The sequence below is a fragment of the Ovis canadensis genome, chromosome 19 (genome assembly GCF_042477335.2).
Source record: "Ovis canadensis isolate MfBH-ARS-UI-01 breed Bighorn chromosome 19, ARS-UI_OviCan_v2, whole genome shotgun sequence".
NCBI lineage: Eukaryota > Metazoa > Chordata > Mammalia > Artiodactyla > Bovidae > Ovis > Ovis canadensis.
This window is the reverse complement of record NC_091263.1, coordinates 53493157-53516518: the sequence shown is the minus strand read 5'-3', so window position 1 is coordinate 53516518 and position 23362 is coordinate 53493157. Positions and strand designations below refer to the sequence as shown.

Genomic DNA, 23362 nt, shown 5'->3' with positions numbered 1-23362 from the left:
TAGGAGCTGATTTAAAAATTAGAAGATATAGCGATTTACATCTGTGGATTTGATGATCGCCAAGAGCAACCAGCTGAACGTACTCACATTTTCCTTTTCTTTCCCCTCTCTCTTTGCAAAAATGGGTTCAGTTTTAAAGAGCTAGTTCAAACTAATGTTCCCTCAATCAATGGTTCTTAAATGCTGCTACATGTAAGGGTTTAAAACCAAGATGCTTAGGTCATATCCTAGACTAAATCAGAACCTCTGCTGGTGGGGCTAAGGCATCAACATTTTTTTAGGCTCTTAAAGTGATTCCAATGTGCAGCTAAGTTTGACCACCAAGGTCTTGAATAAGTAGGATCTGAAGACCAAATGCCTTAGAAATACCTGGGGAGGAAATGATTAAAAAGGGAAGATGCCTGGCACCATCGAACACTTGTTGAACCAAATTATTTGAAGATGGGACCTCATTCTTTCCATTTTTACAAACTCCCCATGTGATTTCTGTGACAACCCCTGCACAAGCTGAAGATCAGTGTCAAGCCTTTAGACACAGAATACATCTGTATAAAAGAAACCAAAATCCAAACAAAAAGAAGAAATTTCATCCCAACACCTGGAAGTTTGATGTTCTGGGTTTTGTGTGCAGGGCGCTGCCCTGTGCACTGTAGGATCTTTACAAACATCCCAGGCCTCTACCCACTAGATGACAACAGCATCACAAAGTAACAATCAAAATGTCTCCAGACATCACCAAGTGCCCCTTGGGGAAGAGATCACCCCAAGTCAAGAATCTAAAAAGATTCCAGGCATGTCGATGGTTCCATTATCTTCCACTGCTTGGAATCATGAACAGTGAAATTGACCAGGTATGTCTACTCTGGATTAGGTGTTCTGGATTCAAGTAGGCATAGTGTTAGGCTTCCCAGGTGGCACAGTGGTAACAAATCTGCTTGCCAATGCAGGAGATGTGGGTTTGATCCCTGGGTCGGGAAGATCTCCTGGAGAAGGAAATGGCAACCAGTCCAGTAGTCTTCCCTAGGAAATTCCATAGACAGAGGAGTCTTGAGGGTTTCAGTCCATGGGGTTGCAAAAGTGAGAGACATAACTTAGCGACTAACAACAATAACAGGCATACTCTCTCACAAAGATGTAGCACAGGCTTTCAGAGAAGATGGGATAAACTCAGTTACCAGCACCTGAGTGATCACTAATGATGTCTAGCTGCAGCAGGGCTGGGCTCTGCCTCCATGTTTGGGGCTGCTGAGTTATTAATAGGTAAAAAAATTAATCAATGGACAAAAAGCTACTTTTTACCTAATCTAAAGTTGGTTGGGAGATGACAATAGGAATGAGATCTATTATTGAGTTAAATTCAGTTAAAGGGCAATTTGTTTCCATGGGTCATCGGTTCCTTCTTACTGTGAGTCAAAGAATAGATAACCTGTCCACATGTAAACAGTGTTCATCCCGGTGAAAGAGGTAGGAAAATATTTTCCAGTGTTAATTGGTGCTCAAAGGAACGTCTCCTCTAGGTGGCCCTAAGCTCCAGATACACTCTTTTTCTACAAGGTCAAAATCACCAGGTGGGCCAAGACTGACTGTGGACATCTTCAGGGCAAAAATGGAAATTTTTAAGTAATTTTAAAAATTAATTATTTAATTAATTTCTTTAATTAATTCAGATGGCTGCTATAGTAGGTCACCTGGAAATGTTGAAACTCATATTCAGTGGGCCGAATTTGCATCTCATACCATACAGAGTGCTAATGCTGGGCAGGTAATAAGGCAGAGAAGTTACCAATCCAAGCTCCAAAGATAGAACAACCATGTTTGCTATGTGAACCATGCTCACTGAAGACAGTGAATGAATTTATCTGAGACTCAAACTCTTCATCTGTTACGTGATAGTAATAATAATACAGATCTCACAGTGATGCATTAAGGTTAAAATGAGATAATATATGTAAATAGCACTTCCCATAGTACTTTGCATATAGCAAACACATTAAATGGTGACAAGTAGCCTTATTTTAATTACACTTTATTTATGAACTCTAACAATGGTTTCAGGAGGCAGGTCAGGTGGTCTGGTATTCCCATTTCTCTCAGAATTTTCTACAGTTTATTGTGATCCACACAGTCAAAGGCTTTGGCATAGTCAATAAAGCAGATGTTTTTCTGGAACTCTTGCTTTTTTCCATGATCCAGCGGATGTTGGCAATTTGATCTCTGGTTCCTCTGCCTTTTCTAAAACCAGTTTGAACATCTGGAAGTTCACGATTCATGTATTGCTAAAGCCTGGCTTGGAGAATTTTGAGCATTACTTTACTAGTGTGTGAGATGAGTGCAATTGTGCGGTAGTTTGAGCATTCTTTGGCATTGCCTTTCTTTGGGATCGGAATGAAAACTGACCTTTTCCAGTCCTGTGGCCACTGCTGAGTTTTCCAAACTTGCTGGCATATTGAGTGCAGCACTTTCACAGCATCATGTTTCAGGATTTGAAATAGCTCCACTGGAATGCCATCACCTCCACCAGCTTTGTTCATAGTGATGCTTTCTAAGGCCCACTTGACTTCACATTCCAGGATGTCTTGCTCTAGACTAGTGATCACACCATCATGATTATCTGGGTCGTGAAGATCTTTTTTGTACAGTTCTTCTGTGTATTGTTGCCACCTCTTCTTAATATCTTCTTCTGTTAGGTCCATACCATTTCTGTCCTTTATTGAGCCCATCTTTGCATGAAATGTTCCCTTGGTATCTCTGATTTTCTTGAAGAGATCTCTAGCTCTAAAATCACTGCAGATGGTGATTGCAGCCATGAAATTAAAAGACGCTTACTCCATGGAAGGAAAGTTATGACCAACCTAGATAGCATATTCAAAAGCAGAGACATTAATTTGCCAACAATGGTCCATCTAGTCAAGGCTATGGTTTTTCCAGTGGTCATGTATGGATGTGAGAGTTGGACTGTGAAGAAAGCTGAGTGCCAAAGAATTGATGCTTTTGAATTGTGGTGTTGGAGAAGACTCTTGAGAGTCCTTTGGACTGCAAGGAGATCCAACGAGTCCATCCTAAAGGAGATCAGTCCTGGGATTTCTTTGGAAGGAATGATGCTGAAACTCCAATACTTTGGGCACCTCATGGGAAGAGTTGACTCATTGGAAAAGACCCTGATGCTGGGAGAGATTGGGGGCAAGAGGAGAAGGGGACAACAGAGGGTGAGATGGCTGGATGGCAGCACCTACTCGATGGACATGAGTTTGGGTAAACTCTGGGCATTGGTGATGGACAGGGAGGCCTGGCGTGCTGTGATTCATGGGGTCACAAACAGCCGGACACAACTGAGCGACTGAACTGAACAATGGTCTATTTAACTTGTTACAGCCCATGGAAGATAATTTTAGAGATTGATGGAGTATAAGAGATGCTATGATTCTATGTGCTCATTTTGCAGATGAGAAAACTGAGGCACTGAAATGAGATATGATCATCTTAGATTTATGCAGAACAGGCTTTAATACTCAGATCAGTAGAATCTATGTACAGTGCTGATGTGGTACAAAGAAGAACTTCAGGCTCAGAATATCTGGGTTTTCCACCTCAATTTTCAGACATTCAGTTTCATCATCTGCAAAATGGGTATAAAAGCACCTGACCTGAAAATGTTATAGCAAGTGACATGTATGGAGACAGGAGTATATTAAAAGCATTTTGTAGACTGCAGAATATCACACTTAAGTACAGATATTTAAGATTATGATTTTTCTTCCTTACAAAAATAGCAAATATAGACCCTTATTTGTATAAGCCTGAAAGTACCACTCACAATCTTTCCTGGTAGTTTTTCATGGCACAGGAAACAGGGCAGGCTCCAGGAAATGCAGCCATTTGCTTTCTGCTCCACTTCAGTGCCCAGCATGCCAAAACCAGGACCTTGGACAGCAGCCAGAGAAGCCTCCTTTTCAGGCACCTATGATACTCCGCATTTTCTTACCGACTGCAAGCTACTTCTGCCCCACACTCTGACCCACACAGGGAAACATGAAAACTCCACTCCACTTCTCTCTGCGTATACTGCAAGCTCAGAAGATGGGTGTTCCCATGAAATCAGGGCTTTCTTTGACCTTCACTAATAGACTGGCATACAATGATCTACTGCCTGCTTCATTTTCTAGGAAGTGAAACTGGCCTTTTCATTTGGTCTGCCTACAGTGAACTGTATGAATTTTAGGACTTAGAAATTTTCAACTGAGCAAATTCATAGTGAAACATAGAGCATAGCTCCCTGAGAACTTTGTGTCCTTTGGCAATGTCAGGGTCAGAACATCCATTTCAAAACCTCACCATGAAACTTTAAAATGTTAGTGTTAATTTGAGGCAAGATAGGGAAGGTGAAGAAGGACATAGGGATAATGCTGGATATAACTGTACATCTACCTCATTTACTTTAAAAGGGAATAAAAGCCACCGGTTTGCCATTTTACCAATTCACAAAGAGAACATCTAAAAGACACAGGAAACAAGAGAGGATAAACATTATTTTAGAACTTGAAAGTATTTTAAAGGTGACTTCATCATATAAATGATTCTATGAGGAGTCATTAATTTGGTGACAGACATTACTTTGTGCCTTTATTATAAACAATTATTTGAAAATGGACTACTTTCATGCAATAAATGTAGAACTGAGAGGGTCTGCTGAAAACGATGGCCCTACTATAAAGGTATAAACTCATTTTAAGCCAACTCATTTTATTTTCCCCTTAACCATAATTTCAAAATTATAAATCATGGGTTGCTTATTATGAGTGACTTGTTAAGGTACCTGGCCCCTAACTAGACGCCACCAAAAAAAGCAATCTGACTCATGCTTTTGTTTACATATTGCACAATTAGTCTTTTTCAATATGAACATGCTTTAAGAGTCACTAAATACCCGATTCAAATTCAGTCCTAATACATGATATTTTTGCCCATTGCTAGGGTTTTTTTAAGTACACCTTCAAACAGAGACTTCAGGAATATACAAAGCTTGCTGTTTGCTAAGGTTGAGATTCAGCACAGATGGGGAAGAGGGAAAGGTCACAGACATCCCAAAACACAAGCCAATAGACACAAAACATCTTACCTTTTAGGCTCTGGATTTGCCTGGGTTTTGGGATTTTTTCTTTTTTTGGATTCCTTTTTGGTATCTTTTTTAGCCTCTGGTTCAGATGGGGAGGGAGTTTTGCTCCCTTCAGGGTCTGTGTTTGGTGGCAGCCCACCAAGGTACGCATGCATTTGTTGACTTTGGAGAGGGGGTGGTCGCATGGAGCATGCACAAAGTATGGCCAGCCATGGGAGAATCAAGAGCACACACACATGCACAAACAAAAGAAAGAAAAAGAGGGATGCATCAAACAGCAAAAGCAAATGCATTCGAACTAAAATAATAAGCAAAAAAAAAAAAAGATGCAAACTTGCATAAGGAAAATCAGAACTGAAAAGAAAATAAGAAATCCAAAACTGTTTCCATGACAAGATGTATAAACCTAACTGTGAATCAAGTGGCAGTCTTACAATATGAAATCCAGACAATGTGTATCATAATTCATGATGATGTTTACCAGGGAGTTTACAAAAACACTTCATTATTTTATAACACTTCCTTATTCAGTAACATATGTAGAATACAGTGTGACAACCCAGAGAATATAATGCAACTTCTCTCTCTCTCTTTAAAGAATTCAGTCCAAGAGGCTGTAACAGATAGTCATCAAAGTGTACATATTTATAAAAAGCAGAATTATGCAGAGATAGTCCCCAGGTATCAGAGTTTTTATGAATATCTTTTATGCAAATGAAAGGTCATGTGCTGGGCTAGCAAACCTGGTAACAATGAGGGGTGATGAAAATCTTGTTGCCTGTTAAATATTCAAACCTACAGTGCTATTGTTACCCAGCTCTAAATGTTGAAGTTGCATCTCATAAAATCTACCAGCACTAGAGAGAGGGAAAGCACAGAACCAACCCCACAGATATTCCAGAGTTGTATAGCTTGCAAAGATGACTGACATGGTTCTGATTTAAAAGAAAAGGCTGTCAATTCTGGACTCTCCCATGTAAGAATTTCCCCAGAGCAGTAAGTTTTCCACTGCAGGCTGGGTTTCTGAAGCCACCCAGTTTTCCCTGTGTGAGCCTTCCCTGGCTATTGGTAAGGGTTCGTGGGGGTAGTGGGGGCTTCTCTTTCTAGCAATGTGAGGCTACACACACTGGGATAGCAAACTGGCTGTGGCAGTGCAGAAACTTATTCCGGGTCTTGAGAGCCAAATGGTACCATTCTTATTTGCTGCTTTTTGCATTATTCAGAACATAGATCTTTTCCTCCAGGAGCTGGCCAATGTCTAAAGAAAGAAAGTACTTAGTATGTAGTTAGAAGAACTGATGTTCTGGTCTTGTCTGTAAAACCTATAAACCAAAGGGGTTGACTACACCATGGTCTCTGAAGTTCCTCCCAGCTCTCTGGTTAAGCTCAGTGTCATGATTATCTATATCTCCCAGCATCACCTTGCTTGCTTCAGCCCTTGAGTTTCCTCTGCTGAGCATTTGTACATGCTCCTCCTTTCGCCCAGAACCACTCAACTCCTAGTTCAGTACTCGGCCCAAGCATCAATTCCTCAGGGAGACTCTCCCAGCATCCTGCCACCCCATCTGAATCATGGTCTTTCATTAAATGCTACCATGGGATTTCATCCCTGTTTCTCAAAGAATCAATTTCTGTGTAACTCTGCCTTTGCTTGACGTCTAGTTTTTGCTCACCATGTACGCGGAAGGTGCATCAGAGACCACCCTAGAAGTCCTGTGTGACGTTTCTGTTGAGACTCATGAAAGCAGAAGAAATTCAGACCTGTGTGTATGTTCTTTGTGTTTGTGTGGCTGGTGTGTGTGTGCGCCCACACGTCTGTACTACTGAGCAAATAGGAATGTGTAGACTTAGAGATGACCCTAAAGCAGGACCAGCTGTAAACCACTGCCAGCACCTTACACATCTGTTTAAAAGGAATACCCCTGACACGTGCCTACCTGTTCCCATGGACGTGGGATGCACAGAAGGCGAAGCTATAGTGAAGGAGGGTTGGGTCGATCATGGCGCCGTTTTCTGCCCGTTCAAGCAAGTCTCTGAGGTAGCACAGATGCCGGTGACATCCTCGGACTCCGTTCCGGGCGCAGTACTCGTCTAGTACAAACACCTGGCCAGGGCTGAACCAGCCCTGATTGGGGAATAAAGGAGAGACCTTTCAAATATAGGTTGGGTTTATTTGGGGGAGAGCTCTACAGTTGGGGGTGACTGGAGAAGGGGGTTAAAAATAGCCAGAGCCAACGCTTCTTGATTGCTTATTAAGCCCCAGTCACTCTGTCAAACACCACGTGTGCTAGCTAGTTCAGTCCTCACCAGAGCCCTGTGAGGGAGGTGCTGCTCTCCCTGTTGGACGGATGGGAAATCTGAGCTCAGGGAGCACATGGAATTTCCCTAGTGTCCCACAGCTAGTAAGTGATGGAGCATGGACTAGCAGAGGGCAAGATCCCAGAAACAAGAGTCTCACCCACTGCTTTAACACCAAACCGTAAACCCTAAGAGCACTGGAGTGGGGCTAGGGCAAAGTCTTGGTTACTGATAAGAGAAAATAATAACATTAATGCCTTAAATTGGTACAGTGCTTTACCCTTGACAAGAGCTTTTAGTTGAGCCCATGGCAACCTTGAGAAGTAGACAGGGCAGGTTTATCTTTATTTCACAGATGAGGAAATGAAAATAAGAGCTCACAAAGAATACAAAACAGCCAGGACTCAAACCCAGCTCTGTCTTTCTCTGTATCTTCTGTATTTTTAATACTCTGGAGCATTAACAAATACTAGGATTGATCTACATTCATGCCAGGACTTCATAAATCCTTTCACTTTGGAAGAAAAAAAAATATATATATATATTTTAGATTTTAAAATGAAGATAATACCAGAACTTTCCAAAAAGAACAACATGACTTTAAGTTCTCAAGTTGTGAATCATATATGATTCAACTAAACTGAGAGGAGCTTCCTGTGCCCAGGCTGAGTGCTTTATATTCTCCTTGGCAGTTATTTGTTTTCTTATTATGTATTTGCGTGCTGCAGGACCACACAAAACTCTGCTCTAAAAAAGAATCGGGCTGGACTCTCTCATGCAGAGCACATTAGGAGGTGCCATGGTGTAGAAACTGCTGCCTCCACCAAGCACTTAAGAAAAAAGATGCTCAGTAAGGCCTAGCGACTTGCCACTCAAAGTCACTCTTGGGACAAGCCTATAATGAAATCACGTCTTTCAGTCTGAGTACCTTTCTGAAGCCAGAAATAAAAATTGAGGTGGTACTTTATAAGCTGGGAATTTAGGATGATCTTAAATATAAACCTAATTTTACTTTGAGGGTCTTCTCTGAGTCATCTTTTGAATATACCTCTCCATCCTGGGAGAGAAAAGGCAAAAGGAGAAAGTGACTGGGTGGCAGGTAGAGGCCACAGAAGTGCAGCAAGGGAGGCCCCCGCAACACTTGAATCTTGTGCTAGGGATCCGGGGAATCTTCGATTGACAACATGCAGCTCAGCAATGCATCCGATGAAAGACGGCATCTTTCCTATTTCAAATGATAAGTTACTGCAGAGGGCGGGAGAGTAGTCGAGGCAGTGGGCTGCCCCTATAGGCAACTTCTTTGCCACTCCATCTGCTACCCCAAATGCTAAATCTTAGAAACAACACTGCTGTGAAAGATTAAAATATATTTTCTACGACTCAGATGACACCAAGTCTTTTGTAGATGCCAAAATAGCTGCTTTGAAAAGAGTTGAAGAAATATCAATTAGGAGCTCAGTCGAAGACACAGAAAAATTTATGTATCCCTGCTGGTCGGTCTCCAAAACTGACTGGAAAAAAAGACTGTAATAATGAGAAAATGGAATGTATGGAGGCAGGAGATGGGGTCCTCTTAATGGCTCTTATTTTCTGAAATTGGGGGATGATGATTAATACATACAGGTATAAAAATGGGAAAGGAAACTATTTTACACTATTCACAATTAATTTGGAGTTTTTAGGCCTGAATATGACTAACAGGAAGCAAGCGTCAAAATTTCATTTCTGGTTTAATTCTTTAGACGGCATTCACTCCTCAGTGATGAATGTCTTAGTGAAAAAGAAAACTGAAGAAAGTACAATTTGAAAAAAGTCTTGAAAATAATATGTCTCAAAAACATTCCTCAAGAGACTAGGAATTATATATAAAAGGAAACGATTTAAGTTCAGAGGCAAATTCTTACAAGTTTCATGAACACAATTTATAATTATGTGAATAATTACATAATCACAGAAAACATATTTGAGAAAAACTGCCTTGCAATGCAAGGTAAGCCTTTTTTTTTTAAAAAAAGTCAAAATGATGTATTCCTTTTCAGTTTGGCAAAGTTCAAACTTCTGATAATGTGATTCTAAACCTGAGATAATCAATGAATCTTTTATGAGACAAAGATTAATAAATTATTCCACATAATCCTGCTTCTGTTTTTTGGACTATTTTATCTGTCATTTTTATATTTTGGCTTCTGACAAAGAACAAAAAAAGGAATTTAAAAGAAAAATTGGAACAGATTTAGGAGAAAGCCGTATCATTTAAAGAAAAACACCCAGATTTTCATTATATTTATGTTGATATCAATAAAATGTCAACCTGAGTTAATTAATATTAACAATATACAGATATATTCATCTTAGTATGTGGAGTGAGAGATGAGGCTTCTCCTCTGCGTAAAGCCATTGTATCCTTTGCCCTCACCTTTCCCATCTATAAAGTGGGATCAACAGTCTATCTTTAAAAAATAACAATTTTTGGTTTGCAGAAGAAAATAAATTGAGTCTCTTTTAAATTGCATAGCATAAAGCCCAAAATGTATCTTCAGAAATCCAATAAAGACATAATAGCAGTCCTTTGCATGTAAATGATTTAAATCTGGGCTTAAAACAGGATTTTAAGAAATATCCATGCTCTTGTGGGAGAGTTGGACTTCTAACCATCTTAAGCACCATAAAAAAATTCCCTCAAAGGGTATAAAAAATGCTTGGAATACTATGTAGGGAAAAAAGCCACCCAAACAAACAAACCCAAACCCATTTAGCTTATGAAAGGGGAAGTGAACTTTATTGACAAATCATTTTAATCTTTAAAAATATAAACAAAAAGGACCCATTCATTTCTGAGACAGGAGCACAGGGTCTTATTATCTGGGGTGAGGTGGGAGGGGGATCTTGAAGACTAAGAAACCAAGGCAATTTTTACAAGTTCTCTATAAGTAGGTGCCAAACTCGATTATCCTCTTGAGAATATTTCTCATGCAGCAGCTGAAAAGGGGGAAGCTCAGATAGGGAGGCTGAGGAATTGGATCTGTCTCTACTGATAACTTCCTCCCGCTCTGTCTTCTTTCTTTGGTAAGGAAAACTATCTCAACCCAGGAAATCAAGAACACATTTATAATTGTTAAAGAGGTTCCGTAATGGGGAGAAGAGCTTCTGACACAAAGGTAGAGAAATATTTTATCTTTCAAAACGTTATTGCATTTAAATTGCTGTAGACCAAAGAATATACTTGCCAGGCAAGAATAGGAATCATTAAGTCTGTGATCCAAAGTTAGGCGTTGCACCATCTCAAAGAGGGAAGCGTGGTCAAAGTTACAGGGGTTGGAAGAGATAAATTCATCCATGCCATGTTTTTGAGCTCTATCTGCGTCTGTTCATTTATACATGTAGAGAGAGACACAATTTAGAGAAACATCGCATTTTCTTTGACATTTCAAATACACAGGAATTCACTAAGCATTACGAACGCTAGCTGTTTTCCCGTTGCCGCCCACCAACGTCCCCAAGATACTTTTTTTACCTCCCATTGTCAACTTGCATCACTTACTGGTGAGTTTATTGCATTTCGGCAAAAATATATTGGCATCAACGTGTTTATCAAATGATCACAACTCTCGTGCATTTATGTTGTTCTTGAAAAACTAAGCACACGACCGTAACTTCGCCTGTGTTTCACCAAACACTGAAAGCAGATCGGATCTTTGCTTATAAAAGCCTATTTAGCTTTTCAATTTTTAATAGATTCTGCCATTCCAGTGGTTATGTCTAGAGTAATTTCTCTACAATTACTGGGATCATCTGGAAAAAAAGGGTTATGCTGATTCTCAGCCAAGTGACAATATCAGTATCCTCCCCTTTCAAATCCCCGTGGCCAATTTGGTTGCACAAAAGATTTGGGTCCCCATCCTCCAAAATTAAAACAAAATAATAACAAAAGATTTCCACTGAAACCTGGAGAATAAGTTCACTGGGAATTTAGTTAGTGATAGCAAAGGACACTGCCTGAGATAGTGTGCTTACTCAGTTAGCAAAGCTTATGAAAGACAAACAAATTTACTCAGCAAGGGCTATGATCTGCCATTTATTGTGAATTAATAGTCTCAATGTATTCACACTTTTCCTTACAGGGTGAAGGCTGTAGGCAAAACCTCCTAAGGGCTAACTAATTAATCTCAATATGTGTAACTAAAATAGTCTATATTCAATCGGCAAAATAACTCAGAGAATTCAACTCGAGTGAGACCAAGCAAATCTCGGAAGAGGAGGGAATGAAGGTCCTAGAAATTAAAAGAATCGGCTCGCTCCATCTCATAGTTACTCACTCTCCTGAAATGCTGCAAGGAAAAAGAATCTTAAATCAAGCAAGAGTGTATTCATCTCCTTGCGTGCAACATTCTACTCGAATACAGGGACCTGCCAGGGACCAGCGATGCTGTCAGGACATGCAGAGAATGGATTTCTGACTTGAGAAGGTGTTTGAATAATATTTTCAAACGTGGCCTTCATCCCAGGCAGCTTTTTTTTCTTCCCTGCTTGGGGGCTGACTGAAAATGGGGGTTACAGTTACAGGGTAATATTAAGATGATGATTTTCCCTCATATTATTACTTTTGTGTATCATTCCAATCTAAATGCATGGTGTGTCAGATGTATGCCTTCTTCCTATTAGGTTTTTAAATCTTCAGCAAGTGGTCAGTGTTTGAACAGGATGTGTTGTTTATGCCCAAGACACACGAAAGCAACCGTTTCCAGAAGGCAAGTTGAAGAACGTGTATTTTAATAGCCAATTCGCTCCTTTCAGAGGATAAGACACGAGATTTTGGAAGGGCTATCACACAGGCAGAAATTTTATTAGAGAATCTGGCTCTTTGCTGGGTTAATTGCCTGAGATTTGTCTTCAGGAAAGTGCTTTCAATTTGGAGGTTAGGTGCTTAATCTTTGAGCATTCTTTTTTCTGGTAATGTGGTCTCCAAGCTGTATTTCTCCATAGATTCAGGATGGCTGGAAAGAGAGATGGCCAGGAAGCTGGTTCTGAGGAAAAGGCTAGCTGTTTCTGCGGGGTGGGGTGGGGTGGGGTGGGGTGGGGTGTGTGTGTGTGTGTTTCCCGTGGCCCAAGGCAACTGGTTTGAACCTGCTCCAACCTTAGGTGTCTTCCTGCAAGATGACACTCCTGAAACCCAGGCGGTACCGCTCCATCGCCTAGGACAAGTCTGTTCTTTTAGCCCCACCGTGTCAGTCCCTGGAGAAACTAACAGTGGGGTACACACAAATTGCTCGTCCTGTTTCATCCTCATAAAAAGCCTCACTCACGCTGTGCCTCCCAATTTCTAGCAGATAGATGAGGCGAGTTTCGGCCAGCACCAGCTTCCTGCTCTCAGATTTCCCAGAGGAGGCGGGCAGGCTGACTAACTGATCGGGCCATTCACCTTACCAGCTTGGCTCTGCCATTTTACTGTTCTTCAATTATGATGACGCAAATGGTCACTCAGCTAGAGAGAAGAGGACTCTCTTTTGCGGCTGTTAAAAATATAGCCCGTGTTTCAAGCCTCTTACTCTTTATCTGTTGAGCCTCTAGAAAACTTGGTGATGAACTATTTTGCTTGGCTGCCAGTTCAGGAAATGGATGTGCAAAGAGGGCTTGGCTCCTCTGTGGAGACCCGGGTACAGACCCACCCTCCCGCCTTCCCCATCCATCATCATAAGACAGCTTCACCACGCTAATTCTTGGCTTAGACTTCATAGAAAGAACAATTTCATTTTTACCGACAATTTAAAGCAGGCTTTAAAATAGGCTTAAAATTCGCCTGTTTTCCTTTTCTGAAAGTAACCCTATCAACATAAAAATTCCTGTTTCCCTTCTTCCTCCTTGTCTCTTGTAAGTTCACATGGTGAATGAGCCTGGGACTGAGGGAGGGGGTCTGGACGCTCCTGTGAGCTCTGGTTTTAAAGAGGTGCGGGAGACTGGCAGAGGTGTTGATCCGTCCTCACGTTTAAAATGAGCCAAACTTTCAGTTCCCTTTCTGGTGTCACTGTCACTTAATTATTCTTAAGGTCCCTTTTACACCTTCCATGTGCGTGGGATGGAGCTTAATGCAGTGGGGATTTCCAGCAAGTAAACCGAGCAGCCCCTGGATTTTGCTTACATAAAATCATCATTTACTCAGAATTAGGCTCATTATTTCAATGGTTCCAACAACTCAGAGTGCTTAACAGGGTGGCTGGCTTCCATGAAATTTCTGAGAGTTTCACTGAGTTTATTATATTCGGGGGCGGGGGGGGGGGGGGCGGGGAGAGAATCAGTCGGTGGTAAATGCTATTTTAAGGTGTCCATGGAAGGGATGTGATTTTGAAGCTCCATCCAAACATGGATTTTGAAATTTTTGTTCTCTGCTGTGCTCCCAGCACCTACAACAGAACCTGGCACACAGCAGGCACTCAAGACATATGTGTTAAAATAATTTATTAATATCTCATTGAAATAAATAAATACAGTTGGTCAACAAATATTTTCTATTTCTTGACTTTCAGAAATGTTGACACATTAAATTCAGCAGGAACAATTTATCTGAGGTAGGATAGCAGGTGCTTAGATGGCTGGACTTAGAGGGTCACAAAGACTGAATGTGAGGCCAGCTCTGCTATTAGAAGATATGAGACGTGAGGAAGTTGACTAATGTTTCTGAGTCTCATTTTCCTCATGTGTTAAGTTGAGAAAGGTGTCTGAGTCTACCTCAGAGGTGGTTGTTGACAGGATCTGGTAAGAAGAATCTGTAAAGCACCTAGGTACCTGGCATATACAAAGTGCCCGCCTTAGCTGTGAGTGGACGAGAAGGCTTCTCACCGCTCTCAAAGTCAGTTGGTCTAATATTCTCAGAGAGCCAAGTCTGTCTCTACATTGATCACTAATGTTAGTTAGAGGTTGCCTCTTAAACCATATTGTTTCTAGGAAGCTGAGAGTCCTTCCCAAGCTCTCTGCTTTATGCTTCTCCTCTGGCCCTGTATAATTAATTCCTAATCTCTGTCTCTGTGTTTTTGCTGGGTGATGTTCCAGTTTCTCTGTGGTCAGAACACACACTTAAATTCCCTGATAGATAATATGTTTCTTGAGGGTACGTTCCTGATCTGTTATTTTCCCTGCCAGCTCCCAGAGGAGCCAGGTCCTTGAGAGGTATTTATTAACTGACTTACTCTGACACCTCCATCCCAGGAAACTTCCCATCGACTTTATTAAGGAGTCACACACATGGGGATTCAGATGGCATCTTGCAAATCCCAAAGTGGGAACATGTGCTCTTAGGGGGGAAAAAAATCTTATAAAAGGAAACAGAATTCTAGGTGCAGGTGTCTTTGGATACCATTCAGATTGTCTGCCTGTGTCTCCATACATGTCTAGGACCATATGCATTACATATGTTGTCTATTTTAAAATAAAACACTGCAGCGGTCCAGCTGTTCTAAATTCTGTTTCAAAGAACTTGTGGGTGCTTCTCAAGCAACACCATCCAGTCATCCTTGCAATGGCCCAGTCTGTTCTTCCACAGTGCTGAACATTAAAAACTAAATGCTCTGTGCAATCCCATTTTGCCCTGTACAAACGATTGGAACAGGCTGATGAGAGAAAAAGAAAACTCCAATGTTGACATTAGCAAGGGGAAAACAGCCCAGAGCAAAAGGGTGAGAAAGTCAATTCCTGGATTCAGGACACCTTGGGATCCATTCCTTTGCCAATGTTTGGCATGTGTCAAGGGAATGCAAATGAATTTAAATACTAGGCTGAGCAAAACAGAATTAGGAGGGGAAAGTAGAAGCTTAAAGCTCTAATGAGGTTTGGATTAGCTCTTGCTTTCAGAGACACATACCAATGTTCTTTTTCATTATTATGTGTGTGTGCGTGTGTGTGTTTTACTTATTTAAGAAAGCAAGGATTGACTGAATTTTAAGAATTTACTTCAGTCTTAACCTTTTTCAGACTTGGCTGAATAGTTGCTAACTCTTGCTTGATTTGCAAGGGCTTTACATGTACTGAAAATGGGCTATGTAATTTCATAGGCTTTGGAGCGAGGGCATAATTCAACACATCTTCCAAACAATGCTATTTGTTTCACTTCTGGGCTTTAACTGTATAAAAGATTTTGAAGTCTTCTACAGCATGGGCATAGAAGAATGACTTCACACTGAACTTAAATGAATAATGGTGCCTAAACCACATTTATAAATTTAAGGAAATATCAGTGGGCATCCATGATAAAGGAAAAGGCTGACAGATGCACAGACTTCAGGAAGGCAGGTATCCTTTCAAGTGGAAACCAACTAAAATCTTTACCCCAAGTTTGCTGAAAAACAATTTTGGTGTGGCATTTAAGAAAATGAGAAAATTTTTTGAGAAAATCATGGTTCCTGGAATGATATGATTATGTGGACTTCACACTCTCATTTAATCTGCTTAAATTTCAAGTGATGTTCCTCATTGACCATCCTATCATTTATCTGTTCTTTAACCCATCACGATGTTTGGGTTTACTTCATGTTTGATATTTTCTCCCTCACAATGGGAAAGCACGTATCGTATTATTTCATGATCTCTTAATAGCAAGCATTTTTGTGTGATCTTATTTCTGATCCAAAAAAATTTAGGTAAGTTTGCAGTAAGGTCTACCAAATGGAATTTTCTTGAGGGGAGTGGATAATACAGTTTTTCAATTTTCATTTTATGGAGACTTTATTATCCCAGCAGCTCAGGGAATAAACAGAAAAGGTCAAATCTCTCTTTTTATTTTGTAATATTACATTTTAGAACTTTTTATAGGCTAGAGAAAAAAATTCTGCTGTTGAAAATAAACTATGACTATGTTGCTAATAAACTGTCAGAGAGAGGCTCCTTTCTCTACTGAATCCCTTTTATAATAAACTAGAGGTAGCTGTTTTATCACTGAAATTTAGAGCATAGTTATGGCTGCTGTTACTCCTGATGGATGCTTGAGGCAAGAGAATAGCTAATGTAACTATAAAGTCATTGTGAACTCAAACTGCAAATTAAAAGGTGACTTTGTATCTTTCTTATATGGAAAATGTGTGCTTGTCATATCTGCTTGACAGTGTAAGAGTGAATGTATGGTTTGGACAATAACGAACAATGACAGTAGTCAACCTCATCAGAAGACATGAAATAAAGAAATGACAATGATTGATGGCAGCTGGCTGTTTACAGACTTTTCTAGAAGAGTTTATCTTGGCCATGACCAAGTAATAACCAGGGGATGTTGCTCCCTGCCTGAGCTCTGCACGGCAAGCAAAAGACTGGTCCTCCCCTGCCTGCTGCCCTTGAGAAACAACTTAATTCTTTCATGGTCCCTTTGACTCAGTCAAGCTAACTTGCATAGCCAACACCAAAAGGCTTCCTCAGAAGCTATCAAGGGCCACACTGCATTTTGCAGAAATCACTGACAGGACAACCACGGGGATAAACGTGATATTTATATCAATGTTCATTTTTGTGATTCTTCACAAGGCAAATGCTTTGAATAAAAATCATCAGAGATTTTTGTCAGTGATCAGGATACAAATAAGTGATCTGCAATTTTCCCTGCTTTACTTACAATTTACAGAGTACTTGATAACATTTTTATGGCACTGCAGCATGAGCTAACACAAATTTTCCGGAGTTGACTAATTAATAATGTAACAATATGTAGATGTGCCTGAAGTAGGTAACAAAGAAGTGACCCTTCATTTACTATGATCTATTGAGAGCCTACCACAGTATTTGGAAAATTTTGGACCTTACTGTGAGAGCCTATTCTTTTAAAAAGTCATATACTTTATGGAGAGAAGAAATGTGATTTATAGTGTGGTTTGGGGTCATGCAAGTTAATACTGAATTCATTCTCTGATGTTGCATTCCTGCAATGTAGTAACTGCAAGTTGACAATACAAGAAGATATAGCAAAAAATCTCCTCAGACAAAACTCTAGACAGGAATCAGGCAAATGACTATTTGGAAGTCTATTAGGATATCAATGTGTTGTTGGGCAAATACACGTAATTTTACTGGAAAAAAATTCACTCAGTCATCTATTCATCCATCTTGTAGATTTTTTTTTTTAAGTATAGCAAAATCCTAAATTTTTACCAAGTTCACATTCTCCAGTAAGCTTTTAAAAATGCCTCATCAGACATGTAAAGGAAGGAAAGTTAAATTAAGAATTAAGAATCTGCTTGGAGTGGTAAAAAAAAAAAAAAAAATCTGTCTGCTAGCCAGGGGTACATTTATGCAAAAGAAAAGATAAAAAAAAAAGGAAGGAGGGGGAAAGCAAAATTAAGAAACGAAAAGAGTCAAGGACTATTATTAAATGGTCAGGAGAAATGATGCGACCTACAACTTCTAAGTGAGCGTTCAGAATACTTGAGTACATATTTGCCTGCTCTCTTGACCAATTTTTCTAGCTCCCTCTAATGTCAAGTTTTCCACATTTTTGGTGACTGACTTTTTCCTCTATGAATAAAGGAACTGTATACTCTGTTTTAGTAATAAATAGTGAAGAGAATGATTTTCTAAGTTTTAAAGTTTCTTTTTTTCTCTTACAGGTGTATTTTTAGAAAAATGAATACAAATACAAAAGATGTAAAAAAACGTTATTGTTGTCTTTGTTCTTGGGAGAGCAGTGGAGAGAGATTTGAGACTAGAGGTCTAAACCCTCCATGACATTGTGAGATTGTGAATCTGAAGCTTCTGTGAATAAATTACATGATTTCAATTGTGTCCTCAATTTCTTGCTTTTGTGTGTGGTAGCTGCATGTATTATATCTCTCTTTTCAAAATTAACCTCTATTGGGTTTTAGAGTACACCCTCAATTTAGGCAGAATGAATTCTTTCATGTTCAAATAATGCATTTACTTTATTAATTGTGTTCTGCAGTTTCTTGGAGTCTTGCTCAGTTACCATCTTTGGGTTTCCTAGCCCACCTTTCTGTTTGTGAAGGTATCCATGGTTACCACACCATTAGTTCTCTGACCATTCTAACCTTTGGAATGGGAAAGGAAAAACAACAACACATCATCAGAGTGCAAAATGATCTGTTTTCAGGCATTAAGCAGTCAGGTAGCTGTGAATTACATGAAACGAAGGCATTATTTGCCATTTCGTTGTGATGTTCATTAATATTCTTGGAATTAAAAAAAAAATAGGAGATGTTAATGGTTGGCTTTACTCAGAGGATCATTTGATGCCAATATGAAAGCCAAGGAGAGGAGGCAATTATGCACACATCACATGCATCCTAGTTCCAGTATGGAAGCTTACATTTCCAACCTAAGGTCAGGAAAATTACATAAAAAGTTTTACTACAAAGTCTAGACATGAGGAAGATTTCAGAGGAGAGGGAGGAAGCACATTGCAGGTGTCAGATAATCTAGTCTGATTATCTGAGCTGTGCTAGCTATAGGGGAACACTTACCCTTCAGTCCAGCTAGAAGTTAGCAGGGTAAGAAGGAACAAACCAGAATAACATAAAGACTAGCAACAAGGCTCAGGAAAGCAGACAGGAGTTCTAACCTAGCAGCTAAAGTTCTCGGGTTCGAGCAAAGATTGAACAAGAAAACTTATATGAAACAAAACAAAAAACAAGAAAACCAAAGCCAACCCCACCCCAAACCGACAGTAACCAAGGTCCCCCTAACTGTTGAAGGCTGTTCAGGTGGTAGCAAAACTAGAACAATTTTCAAAAACATCCAACTTTAGGGGATTTATGATGTGATTAACGGTTATTAGTTGAGAAACAGACATTAATATGAGACTCATTGCAAGTGATATATCAAATAATCATTGACCAAATAGCAAAGCTTAAAATTCCCACTCCCCTCCCAGTCTTGAGAACAGAGGTACTGATCTTCACTGTTCCTCTAACACACACTGGACAGGGATCAGGTGTTTCAGTGAGAGGCCACTTGGTATAACAAATTGTGGCAACACTCAATTATACATTTGGATGTCATTTCCAAAGTAAGCAACATTTTCCTTAAGAAATTGGAAAATTATAAGTATTTGCTGTAGAAAGTTGTATAGGTAAGCACTGACAATTTTTTTAAGTTTTAACCAAAAAAAAAAAAAAGAGAGAGAGAGAGAGAGAAAATTAAATCAACAATAACACACACCAAAAAAACCACAAAAGAACAAAAAAGTTGTAAAGTTTGGTGGAACCCTCCCAAAATTATTGTAGAGTCACATAGAAATTAATGAATAGCAGGATCTATTTTTTTCCAGTTTTCCCAATTTCATACAAATACTCCACTCCACTCTTAGACGTGTCTTTTCATTTTGAAATCGAACTTCTGAAATTGCAAAAGAAATAAAATCTGCACCCAGAAGTCTGTCAAACTGAATTTAGAAAGACCCAAATAAACTCATGATTACAGTCAAGTATCCCAAACTGTAAAATGTTCCATTTTCAAATTTCCCTTGAGCAGACAGCGACATGACAAGACTGGAGTGTTTATTTTTCTCTATCCAAAAAGCCTCTTGCATTTTTCTGTTAGCTTCCCTTTGCCATATAAATACTAACATAGTGATTACAAAGTTAACTCATTAAAAAGTTCTTCTTCATTCACTTGCAAGGACGGCAGCTACTTTGAGTAAATACTCAAAACCAGCGATTTAATGAGATGTGAACAGAATCAAGTATTTAACAATGATCCTTACCTTTTGGAAATGAAGGAAATCTTTTTAAAATGCAATACTTGATTGTATTTACTCCTTTTGTTAGAGAGTCTGTGACTGACAATGTTTGTGATGTGACAAAATAAACTGAGGTATAGACTGAGAAGCAAGTGTCAGCGAAGGGCCAACACGTGCTATTTCTTACTATGTTGTGATTGTTTCTCATTTTTCTGCAATCTTGCTTTGCAGTACTAGGTAACCAATTTGTCAGTTTGCCCAGGACTAAACAGCTTCTGCAGAGAAGGCAGTGGCACCCCACTCCAGTACTCTTGCCTGGAAACTTCCATGGATGGAGAAGCCTGGTAGGCTGCAGTCCATGGGATCGCTAAGAGTTGGACATGACTGAGCGACTTCACTTTCACTTTTCACTTGCATGCACTGGAGAAGGAAATGGCAACCCACTCCAGTGTTCTTGCCTGGAGAATCCCAGGGACAGGGGAGCCTGGTGGGCTCCTGTCTATGGGGTCGCACAGAGTCGGACACGACTGAAGTGACTTAGCAGCAGTTTCTGGGACACGGGACTTTAACTGCTAGGATAAGGCAAGTTTTGGCAAATTTGGATGAACTAGTTAGGATTCTAAGTATGAATAAACACTAAATCTGACTTACTTAGTATAAATCTAAATCTAATCTGTTTAATAGTGAGGGTTTGAATTTAAAGGTTTAAATGCAGCTTTGCAGTAACTGTTCCGTAACCTTCACTCTATGGCAGACTCCGCTTGATATGATAGAGCCCCCACTCTCAGCGATGTTTGGGTTGTTTCACACAACTACTCAGTGACACCAAAGAATACAAAATTCTTGGATCCTGTTTGGATCTTTCTTGTGGGTTTTATATACTCTTGACTGTAAATGACTGGGGATCAGATACAGAAGTTTGGGTGAGTTAAATCCTGACTAGATTACGATGCTGGTTTCTAAAGTATGGGAACAGAGCCTCACTTTCTGGTACTCTGGCCACAGTTTTCATTAAGTGCCTACACTAGCAATAGGTAAAAGTCTGGAGTAGTTGAGGCTCTGTTTCAGGGCTAGTAAAGTAACTACAGGATTACTGGGTTTAATGCTAGTGGGTTGAAACTCCATGTAAGGAGTGTCACTGACTGCGGGGTCAGAAGCATACAGTTGTGCAAAGCGGGCACTGCACAACTCAAGAGGCACCGTTCATATTTTTGTCTATGGGAAGAGAGCCTCCTGAAGGGCACAATCTGCATGGCTGAAAGCAGTGGCCTTCTTACAGAGCCTGGTAGGTGGGGTACACCTCATACTCTCGAGAGACCTGTTCCCAGCAGAGACGAGGAGGTAATAGAGAAGGGGGTGGCTCTCGCAGCAGGTACTGATAAATCCCAGGGGCATGACACCCCTGACCTTCTTACTCACCTCCCAGCCTGCCTCACATGTTCTTGAGGGATGATACTACTTATCCTCATCCCCAAATTTTAACTCTTAGAATTCTGCTTTGGATGCTCTATTTAACAAAAGCTTCCTCTGTCAACTAGGATAGTAACATATATCAACCTTGCGTGCATGCAAAAAAATCTAGCTGATGACTACTGACTGGATTCTAATTTCATAGCTAAATGAATCCTACCCACAGAGGAAACTCTAAACCAAGAGCCCTAGTGTATTCCCATAAAGAAGCATGCATCCCTTTCAACAGCCTCTTTCAGTCATTGCCTTTACAGAATCTATGTCTGGTCTCCATTTCACTTTACCTCTGAATTTCCATTCTCTTTCCTATACTAGAGAGAAAAAAGTGGGCTGATCATGAACCAGGTACTAACTTCTTAATCCGGGGAGACGATAGAACAGAGACACTGAATGTAAGGTGAAATGACTTCAGAAGAAATGGAAATTATTTGGAAAGAAAACCGAGATTTTCCAAATATCACCTGTGATACATGTTTTATGAGGTTGATTTAGATGGTGATCATAATTAGGCATTTTTGTTTCCTCATGCACAGATAATTCTATCTGAGAGGGATATGATAGGATGTGTTGTTTCCAAATTCATTTATAAGGAGCCTGTTAGGCCAGGTGAAAGAAGGGATTCTATTACAGAGGAACTTTTATAATTAAGTTAATATTGGGGATGTTTTATTTCAACTAATGACTAAACCATTTACAAAGAGATGCTTCTTTTCGAAGTGTCACAAATGTTACAGGAAAAAAGAGTAGGAAACTTGGTGGTGGTCATGGCCAGAAGGGCTGTCCCTCCTCCCCTGAGCCCTTCCTTGACTTCTTATTTGTTTGGGGTTTTCTATGTGGAAACTCACATGATTGTGTGATTATTTACACTGTCCCACAGGGAAAGCATCTTCCTTTAAAAAAAAGAAAAAAACCCATCAGTACAGGACAAGAATCCTGGGGAGCACCTGTTGGGTAGTATTTGTCATCCAACAAGAATGTTTCCCCACCAGCAAAGGTGTAACAAGATTTAAGAACACAGTCTGGTTAAATAGAAACAGACATGGCAGTGGAATTCATCCAAAGGGAATTACCTCTACTTAGTTGCTACAGCGACAGAATCATGTGGTCCATGTTTTAAGAGCAAGTGGGGAGAGACTGTGTGAAAGCACTGGGTTCAAGGTCAGGTTTCCGATGAGGGACTTTCACACTTGCTTTCCCTTTTGCTGAGATTCTTTTCCCACAGATGTCTGTGGGGGTAATTTCCCATCATTTGGGCTTAAGCTCAGATCATCTGTGTTATATTTCCTCTCCCCACTCACTCACCAACACATGACATTCTTTATGGTGTTTCTCAGTATGTGAAACTATCTTACTATTTTTTTTTTTTCACTTGGTTTACTGTCTAGACTTCCCCACTGGGCTGGAGGTATCCTGATGTCTTCCTCATCAACATGTCTCACCACCTAGACAGTTGCTCAGTGAACTACACTGAATGAGGAGGTGCCATGCTAAAGACAAGACTCACCATGATTATTGCTAAAAACTGACTTGTACCTGAGCTATTCCTAACTGACCTGTATTCAGGGTATGGCACACATTGCTACTTAGGGTGAACGCTTGTAACTAAAATGAATTTGGTGCTTTATGTTTCCAATGTTTCCATTTTCTTTGTTTTAATAAATATCTACAAGGGCATGCTGTGTTTCAGCTTACCCTGTGCATCTAAATTGTCCCAAGATCAAAATTATCTTGGTAGCAAGACGGCATGGTGAAAGGGCAAGAAATTAAAACTGATGCTAACCTATAGAGGAGAAGAGACTGGAATATGAACTGGGACT

At 40.0% G+C, this 23362-nt stretch overlaps 1 protein-coding gene across 2 annotated transcripts in view; it reads right to left on the bottom strand.

Annotated features, from left to right (window-relative positions):
- Positions 1-23362, bottom strand: part of CADPS (calcium dependent secretion activator) — a 477637-nt gene that overhangs the window by 128998 nt on the left and 325277 nt on the right. For both annotated transcript variants that reach the window (XM_069560455.1, XM_069560454.1), the window contains exons 12-13: positions 10639-10775; positions 7051-7238 (exon numbers count right to left, since the gene is read on the bottom strand). In XM_069560455.1, coding sequence (XP_069416556.1) covers positions 7051-7238; positions 10639-10775 — 325 coding nt within the window. The remainder of the gene's footprint in view (positions 1-7050; positions 7239-10638; positions 10776-23362) is intronic.